The sequence below is a fragment of the Rhinichthys klamathensis genome, unplaced genomic scaffold (assembly GCF_029890125.1).
Source record: "Rhinichthys klamathensis goyatoka isolate OS25496 unplaced genomic scaffold, OSU_Roscu_1.1 h1tg000209l_1, whole genome shotgun sequence".
In the NCBI taxonomy this organism is placed as follows: Eukaryota; Metazoa; Chordata; class Actinopteri; order Cypriniformes; family Leuciscidae; genus Rhinichthys; species Rhinichthys klamathensis.
Genome location: NW_026606734.1, coordinates 724,656 through 744,897, shown reverse-complemented (window position 1 = coordinate 744,897; position 20,242 = coordinate 724,656). Strand labels below are relative to the sequence as shown.

The 20,242-nt window shown below is 37.8% G+C and overlaps 1 protein-coding gene across 1 annotated transcript in view; it reads left to right on the top strand.

The window, feature by feature from the left end:
* The window catches only part of acvr2ba (activin A receptor type 2Ba), a 59,140-nt gene that overhangs the window by 25,868 nt on the left and 13,030 nt on the right, over positions 1-20,242 (top strand). Inside the window, exons 2-4 of the mRNA XM_056263629.1 lie at positions 12,249-12,456; positions 18,811-18,917; positions 20,041-20,189. Coding sequence (XP_056119604.1) covers positions 12,249-12,456; positions 18,811-18,917; positions 20,041-20,189 — 464 coding nt within the window. The remainder of the gene's footprint in view (positions 1-12,248; positions 12,457-18,810; positions 18,918-20,040; positions 20,190-20,242) is intronic.

The window sequence follows — 20,242 nt, the reverse complement described above, 5'->3', positions numbered from 1 at the left end:
TCCAGACATCACGCCCACTGATGTAGATCACACACGTTTATATCACTCCGGCAGAAAGACAATCACACCTTGATTCAATAAGCACTTTGAGGAAGAACTAATCACTGGATTAGCCAAAGTTTGAGAGGTTAGTGGGATCAAATTGGGTTTGAGGCTGTAAACTAGATTTCCACAGGCACAAACATATTTTTGGATTTGTTTTCCAGGTTAAATATTCAGTGTTTATTGCTTTTATACTGTGATGGAATAAAGCTTCCACACATTACAGATGTGTGATGTATATGGGTGAAACTCGAAAAATTTTAATATCGTGCAAAAGTTCATTTATTTCAGTAATTCAACTTAAAAGGTGAAACTAATATAATATATAGACTCATTACATGCAAAGTGAGATATTTCAAGCCTTTATTTGTTATAGTTTTGATGATCATGGCTTACAGCTTATGAAAACCCCAAATTGAAAACTAGAATATTGTGAAAAGGTCCATAATCATCAAAATTATAACAAATAAAGGCTTGAAATATCTCACTTTGCATGTAATGAGTCTATATTGATTACTTTAATGCGTCTTTGCTGAATAAAAGTTGGCTATTACTTTCTTTAATTTCTTTCAAATGTAGTGTATAATGTTACAAAAGCTTTCTATTTCAGATCAATGCTATTATTTTGAACTATGGTTTGTGTGTAATATGACTTTTTTGTGTGACCTTAAAATTCGTTTTAGAATTAAATTGTAGGCTACATAAATAGTTTAAGCAAAACAAATTTGTTTTTGTCTGAGAACCTTTTAAACACATACGAACCTGAAATTACATTTACAGGTGAAACTCAAAAAATGAGAATATCGTGCAAAAGTTCATTTATTTCAGTAATTCAACTTAAAAGGTGAAACTAATATATTATATAGACTCATTACATGCAAAGTGAGATATTTCAAGGCTTTATTTGTTATAATGTTGATCATTATGGCTTATCTTATGAAAACCCCAAAGTCAAAATTAGAATATTGTGAAAAGTTTTCATAATCTGTAAGCCATAATCATCAAAATTATAACAAGTAAAGGCTTGAAATATCTCACTTTGCATGTAATGAGTCTATATAATATATTAGTTTCACCTTTTAAGTTGAATTACTGAAATAAATGCACGATATTCTAATTTTGAGTTTCACCTGTATGTAATATTATTGTAAACATTTTGCGGTTGTCCTCAAGGTTCGTATGAAGTTCATCACAACGTTCTTGTGGTCTTTTGTCAAGTCCAAAGACCTTATAATACCGATTGTTTCAAAGCAGCTAAACAAGAAAATAATCTTGCTGTTGTTAAATGAACCAGTTTCAGCTGTAAAGCTCGACAGAAGACTAGAGGCGTGATTCTGCTCAGTGTTGATCGATGAACTTTGCGGCATCGACACTGTTAAACTGAACTGAGTCGTGATGTGTGTTGTGCGGCTCAGATTGTGTTGAATGTTTTCTGTGGTTTGTTCACACAGAAGCTTTCAGGCGCCTTGATTTGTTCGCTGTGTTCGGTGGTTTTCCCTCGTCGTCTGGTTTTAATCACTATCCGAGGCCTCGTCAGGAATGTGGAGGTGGTATTTGGGGAGATGTGTGTGTGTGTGTGTGTGTCTGACAGTTAAATCAGATCCAGACCTCTCTTCATAAGAGCCGGTCGAGAGCTCTCTTCACTCCGGAGACGTGTTCGAGTTCAAGTACAAAAACAGCAAATGTTTTGGGGCTTCCACACACATTAGTTCGACTATAAAATCAATGTTTTGCAGCAGTCGCTGTGTTCGTTTGGCTCTGAATATCTTGCTTTCGCCACACAGGTAATTGGTCTTTCTATCCTGTTTGTTGAGACCCGCCGATCTGCCCTCTTACAATCATCATCAATTACACACTAATGAGGAAACAATTACTGTCATCGTTTAATTAAAAGAAGGAAAATGTGAGGCGGCGTTTTGAACGCGTCCCTGTAGGAATATGTTCACGTCTCACTTTCAGGAAAGATTTGTGTGTGTGTGTGTGTGTGTGTGTGTGTGTGTGCCTCTGTTTTGTCGGTTTGATTTAGTGATTAAAACATCTGGTGGAGAAATGTGTGTTTGGGGTTGAAATTATTCCGTTTCGAGCTGCTAAACTCTTGAAATGCATCGAATCTGCACGATATATGTGACCCTGGACCACAAAACCAGTCACGAGTCGCACTGGTATACTTGTGGCAATAGCCAACAATACAGGTGAAACTCGAAAAATTAGAATATCATGCATTTATTTCAGTAATTCAACTTAAAAGGTGAAACTAATAAATTATATAGACTCGTTTTAAGATGGTTTTCATAAGCTGTAAGCCATAATCATCAAAATTATAACAAATAAAGGCTTGAAATATCTCACTTTGCATGTAATGAGTCTATATAATATATTAGTTTCACCTTTTAAGTTGAATTACTGAAATAAATGCACGATATTCTAATTTTTCGAGTTTCACCTCTACATCGTAGGCTATGGGTCAAAATAATCGATTTTTCTTTTATGCCAAAAATCATCAGGATATTAAGTAAAGATCATGTTCCATGAAGATATTTTGTAAATGTCCTACTGTAAATATATAAAAAATGTATTTGTGTGAGTGAATGCATAAAGGAACAACTTTAAAGGCGATTTTCTCAATGTTTTGATTTTTTTGCACCCTCAGATTCCAGATTTTCAAATAGTTGCATCTCGGCCAAGTATTGTCCTATCCTAACAAACCATACATCAATGGAAAGCTTATTTATTCAGCGTGTACATCTCAATTAAAAAAAATTGACCCATGTGACTGGTTTTGTAGTCCAGGGTCACATATAGCTAGTTTTAGCCTTGATATAGCGATGTGTGCATCCTCAATGTCAAGGTCGCTGGTGATCCGTACGGACCAGACACGTCAGTTCGAACTGCATGTGATTCTCGGATTAATTGCAAAGTTTAACCATCAGAGAGTGAAAGATTATCAATTGCACACAATATACACAATATAATTAGCCTGGTTAAAACCAGAGCATTCTCAGTTGTAACTGAGTTATGGTCTGGCGAAGCGTCATAGACAAATCATTTCCAGAGGGGCGTCACCAACGGACGTCGCGGATAGACTTAAACCCAATCAGAGCGATGAAGGAGATGACGTATGCAGAGCGGCGGAGAAACATCTCCGAGTGTTGTTCTTTGCTCGGTTTTTAACTAAAAGGAAACGTTCAAATGGCTTAAAACAGACGCGATAGCTGATTGGAACGAGTGATGTTCGACGGCGGCATCCATCTTTGTAATGTAGGCTACAAAATCTGCTTCAAAATCCCAGCGCTGTCGCCATCGTGTAAACCCCGCCCCAATGCTTCCGATTGGCGCCTCGATTTCGGCGGATTGGAAATGGGCTTGAATGAGCTCTTCGCCAGACTAACTTTCAGAGCAAATCTAAATTTGCCCGAAGTTGTCTGGGTTTTCCCAGGCTACAATATAATGGAAGCGGGAACTTTATTTTATCCATCATGACATCTAATTGGCTGATAATATTTGATCCCGTCCACGAGACATTAGTTTCATCGGTTCATACCATAGATAGACTGTAAAAAAAGATGGACGACGCCCCTTTGCTCTCTTCCATTGGTCAGAAGTGAAGCCGCCAGTGTCCTGATATGGCGCTGACATCGAAATCAAGGCCCCGCCCTCACTCTCGCAGAATCAATCGCAAGCACACGCTCCTGCATATAAAAAAAATTAATTATAGAAATCTATATATTAAATTGAATGCTCCAATCTCCTCAGTCCTCCGAAGATCCCGAAAAAAAGTCTGTTGGTGCTTCAGTGACTACTTCGCTCAGAGAACCTGTCAATCACAGCTGTCAATCATGACGTCACCACCACCGCATCAAATAACTAACTAAAAACAAACTTATTTTAAAAACAAACACTTGAAATTACATCAGCGTGATAAAAACTACCGTTAATGACAGAAACCATATTTGGAAAAACGATATTTGAAGTGTAATTTAATTGTTTAGTTGGTCTCACGTGCCGTTGAATAACACAGGGAGGCGGGGTTTATGAGCAATACTGGGACCGGCCACCGGGGGGCGATCGAGACGCTTGGGCTTCACTTTTCAGGGCTTGTGCGGCACGCTTGGGTAAACCATAGATATCCATAATAAAGGCTAGATGTCTCGTCCGCGCTGCTGGCCAATGGAGGTCGACGTCCGCACCTGGCGGCCATCTTGCCACAGGCAGCTCGCTCACTCGTAACATTGTGTTTTAATGGTGCATGTACTTTTTTAAATAACCATAACTTGCTCAATTTTCTACCGTTTTTCAAATGGTTTGGTTTGTTATAAACGCCAGAGATGTAGTTATGACACTGCACACTTATGAATAATAAGTGTATCAATAAATAATCATCCAGAATTATAGCCACGTTAATAACGTTTGTAAGAAACCAAACCGTTTGTAAATCCGTCAAGATTTCAACGAGATAAGAGTATTTGTGTTTGTGCGGATCACTCATCTTACATCAGGCACCACAGAGCCCGCCAGAAAGCTTGCCTGTGACAAGATGGCCGCCGGTGATGACGATAGAGACTCCGCCGTAAGACATCTAGCCTTTATTATGGATATCTATGGGTAAAACACAATATAATGGAAGCTGGAACTTTATTTTATCCATCATGACATCTAATTGGCTGATAATATTTGATCCCGTCAACGAGACATGAGTCACATCGGTTCATACATGGAGCGAGTCGTTCCGTTCTCCGGTTTCCTCGTTAGCACTAATGAATCTTCTACAGTAAAAGAGCGGGAACATGGGAACTCGTCATTTGGCTCATCCAAACGCCCTCAGTGTTTTCCAGTGAATCCGTGCCAGCTGATGTTCATAAAACGAGAGCAAAAAAAGAACCAGTTACACTAAAATTATATTGCCTACATAATGTTAATATGCTAGCATGCGTCTCAAAGGCTCTCTTCCTGAAGTCGTGTTTTAGTGCGTACTTTCCTTTGTGTCTCTGACATCTGCTGTCGTCCATTAGGTGTAATGTCCCCATGGCAGCCTGTGAATGCTGATGAGTGCGCTTTAGGAGTTTAACACACACGCGGGACGCTGGCATCGTGTGCCCTCGTTTCTCTAGCACTGTCCGCGGTGTGTGTGTGTGTGTGTGTGTGTGTGTGAGGGTTTTGTCTACGGGGACGAGGAAAGGCGCTACTCCCACATTCGCCGTTGCTTAGCAACCGCAATGCACAGATTGGCCAGAACATCTGTCGCGGATGATGTTGCCAAACTCGTGCTGTATAGTAAACAGCAGTGCTGATCTGAGATCAGCCCGAGTGCTCGACTCGTGACCCTGACCGGCCTGTGATGGACTCCTTCTCAAGGACGTCACGTCCTTGTCAGGCGTTATCGCTTTGGCTTAAAAATATGTAAATATAAGAGTGTTATTTTTTTCTTTTCATTTGTAGCTGGATGATCGTCAGCTCATTATCTGATCCTGAAACTCTCGATGAAGAGATGCTTCGATTTACTGCATTGAGTGAAAAGTGTTTCCTAAAGAATCAGTGTTATATTTATATTTCTAGTCCATCGTATACTTTTTACATTGTGTATTGCAAACATTGAGGCTTTTATGATAAATTGTTTGTTGTATTCCTCATTTGTAGCTAAACTGTTTTGGATAAAAGCGTCTGAATAAATGTACAATGGTTAAAGAAAATAAGGCAAATTTAGAAATTCAGGCATATATAGCCTATATTTAATCACAAAAATGTCAATCCAATGAATAAAGGTAATTTAGGAAATAAATCAAGAAATAAATTGTTTTAATTGAAAAATTAATTGCAAATTGTCAAATATATATTTGACAATTTGCATTTCATTTTTCCATTAAATGTATTTCTTGATTTATTTATTTAATCTGAAATATTTCCTGATTTATATATAAAATTCTCTCTATATATATAATTTTGATTTATTTTGATTAATATCTATATATTAAATTCTATTTTAAATATTTTAGTAATTTTTATGAAAACTTTTCCCAGCTGTTAGTAATAAAATATGATTATTTAGTGACAATAAACCTCATATGAATAATAAAGGTAATAAATCAAGCAATAAATTCCTTATAAATTAGTAAAATTAAATTGTATACATATCAAATTCTCTCTCTCTCATATATATATTTATATAATGTATTTTTATTAACTTTTTTTTGGTGAATTATAGTAATAAAATGTGTTTATCATGAAGAATGTCAATCTTAATGAATTTTTCATAATTTTTCATAAGCTCATTTCAGTATGGTCTGAGTTCAAAGGTCGCTGACCTCAAACACACTGTCCTCTCATCTACCCTTGAGCTTTGCTCTGTGATAAACTCTCATCGCTCGTGTGTGTGTGTGTGTGTGTGATGCAATCCCGTCAGACGTTAACGTTCCGGTCACTGACGGTCATCTGTGTGTGTGTGTGTGTGTGTGTGTGTGTGTGTGTAAAGTTCCTGAACCTTCAGCTTTATGCATTACTGTATTCACAAAGAGCTTTTGTGGCATCATTAGTTCCCCGTGTTTGCAGGAACAGGCTCTGTCTGCTGTCCACACACACACACACACACACACACACACACACACACACACACACACACACACATGTTGTGTTTTCATGTTTTATGGGGACTTTCCATAGACATAATGATTTTTATACTGTACAGACTGTATATTCTATTCCCTTACACTAACCCTATCCCTAAACCTACCCATCACAGGAAACATTCTGCATTTTTACATTTTCAAACAACATCACTTAGTATGATTTATAAGCTGATCTCCTCATGGGGACCAAAAAATGTCCCCACACGAACAAGGATTTCGGATATTGCCATCCTTGTGGGGATATCCCCATAACGTAGGGTTTACCAGGCCACACACACACACACACACACACACACACACACACACACACACACACACACTCACTTCTAACACTGCAGATTCCTGAATGAAATGGAACCACAAAAGTGACTGATTTACATAAGTGACTAACATACAATTTCTTAAAAAGATAGTATTGAATTAGGCCAGTTTCAGCATCTCGGATGCGTTTCTTTCATTGCAAAACACTTTTAATTAGTCATTTTTACTTGTTTACCAGTAAAAAAAGATACATTTACTTCAGCAACACTGCATATTAATATATTAAGACTCATTGTGTTTATTATTACTCATACATTAATGTTCCAAAGTTTGGAATACTTCAGTTTCTTATGCTCATAAAGGCTGCATTTATTTGATCAAAAAATACTGTGAAAAAATGTGAAATATTATTACAATTTAAAATATCTGTTTTCTATGTGAATATATATTAAAGTGTAATTTATTCCTGTGATCAAAGCTGAATTTTCAGCATCATTACTCCAGTCTTCAGTGTCACATGATCCTTCAGAAATCATTCTAATATGATGATCTCATGCTCAAGAAACATTTACTATTATTATCAATAAACTGTTAATATTTTTGTGGAAACTGATTAATTTTATTTTTCAGGATTCTTTGATGAATGGAAAGTTCAAAAGAACAGCATTTACTTGAAAAATTATCTCATTATACATGTCTTTACTGTCACTTTTGATCTATTTAATGCATCCTTGCTGAAAAAAAAAAATTCTTTCAACAACAACAAAAAAAAATCTTTCGCCTGCTTTGTCTTGAACTGGCATATTTGTTTTAAATTAGTTTTTAACTTAATTCTCTGAAAATAAGTCTCAATATCGTATCTGTTGCTTTTTTATAGATATTTTACCTGTAAAATGCTCATTAAGAATATGATATTTGTCACTGTTGAGTGGCTGGGAACTCTGGGATTGCCGTCTCTGTGAAGGATGCATGTAGTGATCAGTCTTTGTGTCTATGATGACTTTATGATGCCGGTTTCGGGCCGGAACTGATGTTTTCCTGAACACCTTCTCATCTGGTTGCAGTTTTGCTGCTTTTTTCCGGTGTCATATGTACAGTGATATTTTCTCCACTGCTTTTGCCCGCGTCCGTGACGTGTGAAGTGCTGTTTTGACGGAGTGAGAAACGGTGTGTTTCTGCCTGTATCTGTGGCTCGTGTCCAAATGCAGGCGCTGGCATTGTGTGTGTGTGTGTTTGTGTGTTTGCATGAAAATAAAGTGCACGTACAAACAGCGGGCTGCTGTTATTCAGCTTATATTCCTGTGTTTTCTGTCAAACAATCCCTAACTGCGTGTAAATCTGCTCTTGAAAGCAGCTCATCCGTCATGATGCTGTTCATGAACATTACTGGATCAGGTCAAAGGTCTCAGATGTTCAAATACTGAACTTCAGATTTAAGTCGGTAGTTTGACTTCCTGCAACACTGAAACATACTGACGCTCATTGCTGTTTGTTTGACCAACATGCTAACTTCTGACTAGACCAATGATGCGAGTTTGGGGCGGGACTATCTGTTTAATTGACCAATGAGATGACTCTTGCTTTGATTTAATGCTGTTGATTAATGAACACATTTTTATGTATCGATTTTTACTTTTAGATGGATTACCTTTACTTTTTAAATTTTATACATAGATTTTTTACTTTTTTTGTTCATATTTTCATTCATATACAAATATTGATCTCATCATTACCCATTGCTATGTTTTATAATATGTTAATAATAATAATTATTATTATTATTATTACAATTTATTTAATGCCAATATTATTTATACAATGTTTTAGATTATATATTTAATAATACATTAAAAACATGAACATTATTATGATTAATGTTACAGTAATAATTATTATTATTTATTTCAATGTATTTGATAGTATTTATGTAATGCGTTATATTTAATAATAATAATTATAAGTATAAGTGTGTATATCTATATATCTATATATGTTTAAGATTTGGTATTGTAATAATAATTGATTATTTATTTAATATTATCATTAAATAGAATACAACTACTACTGCTGCTAGTAGTAAGACTACCACTACTAATAATAATTATTAATATTATTAATATGTTATTTAATGTTTTTATTTATTTAATATTGTTATTTTTTTGTTTAGTTTCTTCCTGCTTTAGGCTGTCAGCAACATTCAGACTTTAAATATGACACAAGTGTTTTTGACTCGATGGATGTTCCTTCTGCCGTTAAACAGTAACTTTACCGTCTGTCGTTCTCTTGTGTCAAACAGTAACTTTAACGCTGTCGTTCTCTTGTGTTAAACAGTAACTTTACCGTCTGTCGTTCTCTTGTGTTAAACGGTAACTTTACCGTCGGTCGTTCTCTTATGTTGAACGGTAACTTTACCGTCTGTCGTTCTCTTGTGTTAAACAGTAACTTTACCGTCTGTCGTTCTCTTGTGTTAAACAGTAACTTTACCGTCTGTCGTTCTCTTGTGTTAAACAGTAACTTTACCGTCTGTCGTTCTCTTGTGTTAAACAGTAACTTTACCGTCTGTCGTTCTCTTGTGTTGAACGGTAACTTTAACGCTGTCGTTCTCTTGTGTTGAACGGTAACTTTAACGCTGTCGTTCTCTTGTGTTGAACGGTAACTTTAACGCTGTCGTTCTCTTGTGTTGAACGGTAACTTTAACGCTGTCGTTCTCTTGTGTTGAACGGTAACTTTAACGCTGTCGTTCTCTTGTGTTAAACGGTAACTTTAACGCTGTCGTTCTCTTGTGTTAAACGGTAACTTTAACGCTGTCGTTCTCTTGTGTTAAACGGTAACTTTACCGTCTGTCGTTCTCTTGTGGTAAACGGTAACTTTAACGCTGTCGTTCTCTTTTGTTAAACGGTAACTTTAACGCTGTCGTTCTCTTGTGTTAAACAGTAACTTTACCGTCTGTCGTTCTCTTGTGTTGAACGGTAACTTTAACGCTGTCGTTCTCTTGTGTTGAACGGTAACTTTAACGCTGTCGTTCTCTTGTGTTAAACAGTAACTTTACCGTCTGTCGTTCTCTTGTGTTAAACGGTAACTTTACCGTCGGTCGTTCTCTTGTGTTGAACGGTAACTTTACCGTCTGTCGTTCTCTTGTGTTAAACAGTAACTTTACCGTCTGTCGTTCTCTTGTGTTAAACAGTAACTTTACCGTCTGTCGTTCTCTTGTGTTAAACAGTAACTTTACCGTCTGTCGTTCTCTTGTGTTAAACAGTAACTTTACCGTCTGTCGTTCTCTTGTGTTGAACGGTAACTTTAACGCTGTCGTTCTCTTGTGTTGAACGGTAACTTTAACGCTGTCGTTCTCTTGTGTTGAACGGTAACTTTAACGCTGTCGTTCTCTTGTGTTGAACGGTAACTTTAACGCTGTCGTTCTCTTGTGTTGAACGGTAACTTTAACGCTGTCGTTCTCTTGTGTTAAACGGTAACTTTAACGCTGTCGTTCTCTTGTGTTAAACGGTAACTTTAACGCTGTCGTTCTCTTGTGTTAAACGGTAACTTTACCGTCTGTCGTTCTCTTGTGGTAAACGGTAACTTTAACGCTGTCGTTCTCTTTTGTTAAACGGTAACTTTAACGCTGTCGTTCTCTTGTGTTAAACAGTAACTTTACCGTCTGTCGTTCTCTTTTGTTAAACGGTAACTTTAACGCTGTCGTTCTCTTGTGTTAAACAGTAACTTTACCGTCTGTCGTTCTCTTGTGTTGAACGGTAACTTTAACGCTGTCGTTCTCTTGTGTTGAACGGTAACTTTAACGCTGTCGTTCTCTTGTGTTAAACGGTAACTTTAACGCTGTCGTTCTCTTTTGTTGAACGGTAACTTTAACGCTGACGTTCTCTTTTCTTGAACGGTAACTTTAACGCTGTCGTTCTCTTTTGTTGAACGGTAACTTTAATGCTGTCGTTCTCTTTGGTTGAACGGTAACTTTAACGCTGTAGTTCTCTTTTGTTAAACGGTAACTTTAACGCTGTCGTTCTCTTTTGTTAAACGGTAACTTTAACGCTGTCGTTCTCTTCTGTTAAACGGTAACTTTAATGCTGTCGTTCTCTTGTGTTGAACGGTAACTTTAACGCTGTCGTTCTCTTTTGTTGAACGGTAACTTTAACGCTGTCGTTCTCTTTTGTTAAACGGTAGCTTTAACGCTGTCGTTCTCTTTTGTTGAACGGTAACTTTAATGCTGTCGTTCTCTTTTGTTAAACGGTAACTTTAACGCTGTCGTTCTCTTGTGTTAAACGGTAACTTTAACGCTGTCGTTCTCTTTTGTTGAACGGTAACTTTAACGCTGTCGTTCTCTTTTGTTGAACGGTAACTTTAATGCTGTCGTTCTCTTTGGTTGAACGGTAACTTTAACGCTGTAGTTCTCTTTTGTTAAACGGTAACTTTAACGCTGTCGTTCTGCTGTGTTGAACGGTAACTTTAACGCTGTCGTTCTCTTTTGTTAAACGGTAACTTTAACACTGTCGTTCTCTTTTGTTAAACGGTAACTTTAACGCTGTCGTTCTCTTTGGTTAAACGGTAACTTTAACGCTGTCGTTCTCCTGTGTTGAACGGTAACTTTAACGCTGTAGTTCTCTTTTGTTAAACGGTAACTTTAACGCTGTCGTTCTCTTGTGTTGAACGGTAACTTTAACGCTGTCGTTCTCTTTTGTTGAACGGTAACTTTAACGCTGTCGTTCTCTTTTGTTGAACGGTAACTTTAATGCTGTCGTTCTCTTTGGTTGAACGGTAACTTTAACGCTGTAGTTCTCTTTTGTTAAACGGTAACTTTAACGCTGTCGTTCTCCTGTGTTGAACGGTAACTTTAACGCTGTCGTTCTCTTTTGTTAAATGGTAACTTTAACACTGTCGTTCTCTTTTGTTAAACGGTAACTTTAATGCTGTCGTTCTCTTTGGTTAAACGGTAACTTTAACGCTGTCGTTCTCCTGTGTTGAACGGTAACTTTAACGCTGTAGTTCTCTTTTGTTAAACGGTAACTTTAACGCTGTCGTTCTCTTGTGTTGAACGGTAACTTTAACGCTGTCGTTCTCTTTTGTTAAACGGTAACTTTAACGCTGTCGTTCTCTTTTGTTAAACGGTAACTTTAACGCTGTCGTTCTCTTTTGTTAAACGGTAACTTTAACGCTGTCGTTCTCCTGTGTTGAACGGTAACTTTAACGCTGTAGTTCTCTTTTGTTAAACGGTAACTTTAACGCTGTCGTTTTCTTTTGCTAAACGGTAACTTTAACGCTGTCGTTCTCCTGTGTTGAACGGTAACTTTAACGCTGTCGTTCTCTTTTGTTGAACAGGACCCAGCCATGGAGAGGTGGAGACGCGCGAATGCTTGTACTTCAACATTAACTGGGAGATCGAGAAGACGAACCGCAGTGGTGTGGAGAGATGTGAGGGAGAGAAGGACAAACGCTCGCACTGTTACGCCTCCTGGAGGAACAACTCCGGGAACATCGAGCTGGTGAAGAAGGGATGCTGGTTAGACGACTTCAACTGCTACGACAGGTCAGTCATGTGACACAAACTGCTACGTCAGGTCAGTCATGTGACACGAACTGCTACGTCAGGTCAGTCATGTGACACAAACTGCTACGACAGGTCAGTCATGTGACACAAACTGCTACGACAGGTCAGTCATGTGACACAAACTGCTACGACAGGTCAGTCATGTGACACAAACTGCTACGACAGGTCAGTCATGCGACACAAACTGCTACGACAGGTCAGTCATGTGACACAAACTGCTACGACAGGTCAGTCATGCGACACAAACTGCTATGACAGGTCAGTCATGCGACACAAACTGCTACGACAGGTCAGTCATGTGACACAAACTGCTACGACAGGTCAGTCATGCGACACAAACTGCTACGTCAGGTCAGTCATGCGACACAAACTGCTACGACAGGTCAGTCATGCGACACAAACTGCTACGTCAGGTCAGTCATGCGACACAAACTGCTACGTCAGGTCAGTCATGTGACACAAACTGTACAACAGGTCAGTCATGTGACACAAACTGCTACGTCAGGTCAGTCATGTGACACAAACTGCTACGTCAGGTCAGTCATGTGACACAAACTGTACAACAGGTCAGTCATGTGACACAAACTGCTACGTCAGGTCAGTCATGCGACACAAACTGCTACGTCAGGTCAGTCATGCGACACAAACTGCTACGACAGGTCAGTCATGCGACACAAACTGCTACGTCAGGTCAGTCATGCGACACAAACTGCTACGTCAGGTCAGTCATGCGACACAAACTGCTACGTCAGGTCAGTCATGTGACACAAACTGCTACGTCAGGTCAGTCATGTGACACAAACTGCTACGACAGGTCAGTCATGTGACACAAACTGCTACGACAGGTCAGTCATGTGACACAAACTGCTACGACAGGTCAGTCATGTGACACAAACTGCTACGACAGGTCAGTCATGTGACACAAACTGCTACGACAGGTCAGTCATGCGACACAAACTGCTACGTCAGGTCAGTCATGCGACACAAACTGCTACGACAGGTCAGTCATGCGACACAAACTGCTACGACAGGTCAGTCATGCGACACAAACTGCTACGTCAGGTCAGTCATGCGACACAAACTGCTACGACAGGTCAGTCATGTGACACAAACTGCTACGTCAGGTCAGTCATGTGACACAAACTGCTACGACAGGTCAGTCATGTGACACAAACTGCTACGACAGGTCAGTCATGTGACACAAACTGCTACGACAGGTCAGTCATGTGACACAAACTGCTACGACAGGTCAGTCATGTGACACAAACTGCTACGACAGGTCAGTCATGCGACACAAACTGCTACGACAGGTCAGTCATGCGACACAAACTGCTACGTCAGGTCAGTCATGCGACACAAACTGCTACGACAGGTCAGTCATGCGACACAAACTGCTACGTCAGGTCAGTCATGCGACACAAACTGCTACGTCAGGTCAGTCATGCGACACAAACTGCTACGTCAGGTCAGTCATGTGACACAAACTGCTTCGACAGGTCAGTCATTTTCATGAAGGTGTTTATGACTTGGTGTTTTATTGTGTAGTTTTATCCGTCCCTGATCGGGGTAAGCTGAGCCAGCTTCATGTTTCGGGTCGGTCAGTGGCTTCACCAGCCGAAGCTGCTCATCGTCTTCATTTCAGGAGGTTTATGAGGCCATGCTTGAAAATATTCTTGTTTGCCGTAACCCGACCGACCCTGTCAAATTAGGACCGACCCAATTATTTATTTTTTTCCCCTTTTAGTCCGACCGACTTGCCGGTTGTAAACTTGCATTAAGACCGACCGATTTTTTTTTTACTCTTCAAACAACTAATACAAATGCAATAAAATAATATACATTTATTATAGTAAGTATTGTGAATATAAATTGCGTAGGCTACGTTCTTTCTTTTAAATAAAAACCCGTGGCGTCATCTATTATGATATGGCCTGTGCGTTCGCTTCGTTTCATTCACTGTCAATGGTTCGCGCTCGGTGATGATGGCTGCGGCGCGGCTGCTTGTGAAATACGTCTGTATGAGCCTACATTTAGTCGCTCATTATTCGAAATTCTTAATGGTCAAATAGGGAATCGATGTTAACGGCCTTTTCTCGGAGCCCGTCCAGCTCGTCATGACATGCCCACCGCGAACGCGCGTCACACAGCAACTGCAGGCTCTGACAAACAAACACACATAAGTGTGGGAAGCCAAACACACCGAAAGGGGGACGAAACGGCGCGGTGTGTTACAGAGTTCGCGCTGCGCTGACTTGTAATCTGCGTGGCTCAATGGACCGAGACTCGACAGCGCAGGGAGAAGTGTTTGCTTGCGCCAGCCAATGGTCAGAGCGGCGCGAATTAATCTCACCAGCGCCGCGCTGACCAATAAAACAGCACATCCCATACCGAAATGTACTAAATTGCACAAAAGAAAATCGACCATTCCATAATATGTCAGGACTACTTAATCGGCCTATAGTTTCCTACAATGCGCCTAGCTATTTGACCTCACTGATTTCCGTTAATAATAGCAGATGTTTATGGGTCAAATCTCTCACTCTCTCCCTGCAACTTTTTGTTACCCTCCTTTCCTGCCCCTAGACCAGAAAGGGGGCTTGTAACAGTATGGGTCAAATGTAAACGAATGGTGCCAAACGCGCTGTTTTATTGGTCGGCGCGGCGCTGGTGAGATTAGTCATTTTAATTTATTTGTTTCCCTCTGAAAATCCACTTTCATTGAAATCTAGTGGCTCCTTTTTTTCTTTTGATTCTGCCTATTTTTTTCCAAATGAATGCAGCTGGAATTAATGCAATAAATATGTTTTTTTTTTTACAAAGATTTCAAATTGTTTGTGGTCTATAACCTGTATCAGAATGAGGTTCGCAATGGTGCGCCCGAAAGCATGGGGGTTGAAGACCCAGTCAGTGACGTCACGATATGCAAATTTGTTTAAATTCATACCGACCTAATCACCATGACCAAAATTATCCTTTTTTTTTTACATTGAATCTTGAAAAAAAAAAATATAGACCTACCTACCGACCCTATTTTTTTTTTTTTTTTGCTGTTACTGCAAACCAAAATATTTTTAAGGATGGCCTGAGACACAATTATTCTTCAGATGTCATGCATTCACTCAGTTTGTAAAAGGAGAGGAATCGGTTTTGACCTTCGAGTTGTGTGTGTGTGTGTGTGTGTGTGATTGGAGGGTTGTGTGTTATTGTGCCATTGAGAAAGATCATATATTTCCAGCTCTTGCATTGCAATGAAAAGCGTCTGCTTTAGATTGGATTAGGTCACGGAGTCGGAGGAAGTTTTGCAGCCGTCTTACATCATCATGTAACAGAGCGATTGTTTCTTTCTAAGAAGAACTCGATGAGCGTCTGAAGAGGAGGCGGAGGACGTCTCGGGATGTCTTCTGCTCTGTGCGCAGGTTCAGGCTCATCATTTAATGTTTCTTATCTCCGTTTGTCCTGAATTAATTTCACCGCTGACCTACTTACAGCGTCCCTGAACGCGAGGACTTCCAGAAGCAGATCGCTGCGGATATTGATGAGGCTCTATAGAAATAAAGGGAAGTTGACATTGATTCAATCACTAGTTGACCAGTCATTATTTCAGCCAAATCTTTTATAACGGTATAATTAATTTGATTTAAAATGTTGTTTAATGCAAGTGAATTTAAACCCAGCCATGTTTTCCACACATATTTGGATCTGTTGCCTATTTTTTTTTTTTTTTTTTTTTTTTTTTTTTTTTTTAGATGTTGCATTGATTTTTTACTCTATTATTTCACAAGGTCATTAAGACACTTCAGAGCAAACTGCGAAATATTGAGAAACTTTGCGAATACTGTCAATAGACTGATATACAGTATATGATATCAATATCTGCTTTTATTAATTTAGTTATATAGTCAGTTAGTTGATTAGTTAAACTTGAAAAGTCGTAATTTCAAAGCAAATCAATCTTTATGGCCATTTATTAATATTTAAAATGTTTTAATGCAAGTGAATTAAAGGTCTAGTTTTCCACTCGATTAACATATTTTTACTCTGTTTTGGGTATTTTAGAGCAAATGGAGAAATAGCGAGAAACCGCAGTTGTCCGTTCATGCATTCATTCATGCATTCATTCATGCATTCATTCATTCATTCATGCATTCATTCATGCATTCATTCATTCATTCATTCATTCATTCATGCATTCATTCATTCATGCATTCATTCATTCATGCATTCATTCATTCATGCATTCATTCATTCATTCATGCATTCATTCATGCATTCATTCATGCATTCATTCATGCATTCATTCATGCATTCATTCATGCATTCATTCATGCATTCATTCATGCATTCATTCATGCATGTCATCATTTCAACCAAATCAATCATTATGGCCATTAATTTATCTAAAATGATTTAGATGTTTAATGCAAGTGAATTAAAAATCTATGTTTTCCTCTCAATAAACACAAATGTTAGATTTATTTTAGTTGATTATTTGTTCATTTGATTATTTATGTGGTTATATATTTATGCATTTATTATAATAATAACAATAATAGTAATGAATGAATAATTTTATTTATTTTTTTATTTGTTTTATAATGCCTTTTATTTAATTTAATTTTTATTTATTTATTTAGAATTATTTATTTTATGTTTTTATTTATGATGTTATTTTTAATTTAATTAATTTTTTTTTTTATATATATATATTATATATTTATTTTTACCCAGCCTGCCTTTAGGCAAAGTTCCCTTGAATTATCTTACAGAAATAAGATGATGCTAGTGATCTTATTTAAAGCTGTTTTGCATTGCTACAAACACACATCTGATGTGGTAAATGTTTGTGTGTGGCGTTTCTGTTCTTCTGAATGAGGCTTCATGTTGTGAAGGTCATGGACGCGTCGCTCGGCTCTCCCGAACATCACTTTATTGGCAGAACAGTCTGAGCGATTGCGTTTGAGAAAGTGGGCCAGTCTCTGTATCGGCTGCTTAAAAAAGATTCCCGCAACAATCCTGCGTTATCTAATCTGCAGGGATTTGCTTTTAAAGACGGCCCCAGGTAAACGCTTCAGATTCCCCACATTTCAGAGGCTAAATTGGGATTTTAGAGAAACAGACTGAAGTTGGCAGTGAAACTGGGGTTTTGAGGTTTGCTCACGTTGGACTTTTTGAATTTATTATTATTATTTATTTATTTATAATGTATTATTTACTAGAATAGTTCCAGACTTGTATGACTCACTCTCTTTAGTGGAACAGAAAGAAACCGAGATCACTTCCACACCGGGATCCGAGGCTGTCGAGAAACATTCAGCTCATAAATGCAGTGCTTCTGTTTCTATAATAATACATAAGTTATATAGACTCATTTTATAATTATCTTTATAATAATTGTTTTTGGAGCAGGATAGTCTCGGTCACTCTCAGCTGTTGTTGTATAAAAAGTTGATGTTTTAAAAAGCTTGTTTTTATTGGCATTGGGTATTATGATTTACAGTAGCTTTTTGTCATGTTTTTTATGCAATGTATTTCTCCTTACAACACTTTAGCAGTTTTCAAAGAGCTTTATAAATAACATTGATTGTGCCGAAAGTTGCATAAAGATTTTTCAAATCTTTTCCATTTATGTATTTCCATTCAATAAATGTTAGTTCCAAACAAAGAAACAGGATATTTTTGCGTCTCTGAGTGACACACTGCGGTGTTTCATTACTGAATGAACGAATCGTTTGAATGAATGATTCAATGACTCATTCATTAAGACAGTCAAATGCTTCTTTCCTGAATGATTTAGCTGTTTGAATGAATCGGTTAAATGAATGATTCAATGACTCGCTCATTAAAGGGATAGTTCACTTTGAAATTAATTTTTGGTGTGTTTTAGCTTACCTCAAGGGCATCCAAGATGTAGGTGTCTTTGTTTCCGCAGTAGTTTCAATTTTGATATTTTTAGGTCAAACCGTTCTTGTCTGTCAGTCATATAATGCAGATCTATGGTCACCACCTCAAAGAGCATGCACAGAGAAGTCCAAATTAAACATGATTTAATGACTCGTAAATGTAAGTACACATTGATGGCCTAAGACACGAAACGAGCGGTTTGTGTGAGAAAACGAACAGTATTTATATCATTTTTACCTCTTGTAACGCACAGGCCGAAGCGCCGGCGCCCTCAGATCACTTGGACGTGGCTGTGGTTACAAGAGCTCTGTTCATTAGCGCTGGAGATCTTCCACTCAGCCTCTATAATGAGATGTTGAACTAGACGAGAGGATCTTACACGCGTGTCTGTCCGACTCTCACGAGTGTGTCGTTTGTGTCTCGTCATCGCAGACAGGAGTGTGTGGCCACAGAGGAAAACCCTCAGGTGTTCTTCTGCTGCTGTGAAGGAAACTTCTGCAACGAGAGGTTCACACACCTGCCCGACGTCAGCGGACCAGGTGAGAGACGTCCCTGCTGTTCTGCTGCTCTACCCCTGAGCTTCAGTGTGAACGCCAGGCCATCATGAACATCTCAGTGCTGACATCACTCATTACGCATCATAATCATCCTCAATGATGACATCACTCAATACGCATCATAAACATCCTCAATGCTGACATCACTCAATACACATTCAACTTGTTGTGTCTGAGGGTAATGGTTAATGCACAACAGTTATTTATTCATTTATTTATCATGCATTTATTTTTTATTTGTTTATAATTTATTTATAATTTTATTTTTTATTTTGAATGAATTATTTTTCATTTTTATTTATGTATTATGCATTTATTTATTTCACTATTTATTTATAATTTTTTTGTTTATTTATTTTAATGCATGTATTTATTATTATTTGTTATTTTAGAATGCATAAATAAATGCAAAAAATAAATAAATACATTAAAATAAATATTCATACATTTATTTTTTTTACATTTTATTTATACTTTTTTATTCATTTTTGTGTTAATTTATTTTAATTAATTATTATTTCAAATTTGCTAGTATTTATTTATATTTATTTATTTCTACATTAATTCATGTTTTTAATGCATGCATTTTTAGAATTTGATTATTTTAATTTTTAATTATTTATTTGCTTATTCGTTAATATGTATTTATATTAATTTATTATATATATATATATATATATATATATATATATATATAATTTAATATATATTTTTGATTTATCTATTTTATACATTTATTCGGTCATCATATACAGGTGAAACTCGAAAAATTAGAATATCGTGCAAAAGTTCATTTATTTTTGGTTTGATTATGGTGTACAGCTTATGAAACCTTTTCACAATATTCTAATTTTGAATGTGGGGTTTTCATAAGCTGTAACCCATAATCATCAACAACATTATAACAAATAAAGACTTGAAATATCTCACTTTGCATGTAATGAGTCTATATAATATATTAGTTTCACCTTTTAAGTTGAATTACTGAAATAAATGAACTTTTGCACCATATTCTAATTTTTCGATTTCACCTGTACATTTTTTGACTGGCCTGTGTGTCTGCTCAGAGTTCAGTCTAACGTGTGTGTGTGTGTGTGTCCGTCAGTGATCGAGCCTCCTCCTGCCCCCCCGTCGCTGCTGAACGTGCTGGTCTACTCTCTGCTGCCCGTCACCATGCTCTCCACGGCTCTCCTGCTGGCCTTCTGGATGTACCGGCACCGCAAGCCTCCCTACGGACACGTGGACATCAACGAGGTCGGTCCACCCGCTTTACTCTGATCTCACACACTCCTTACAGTTCGTGTCCT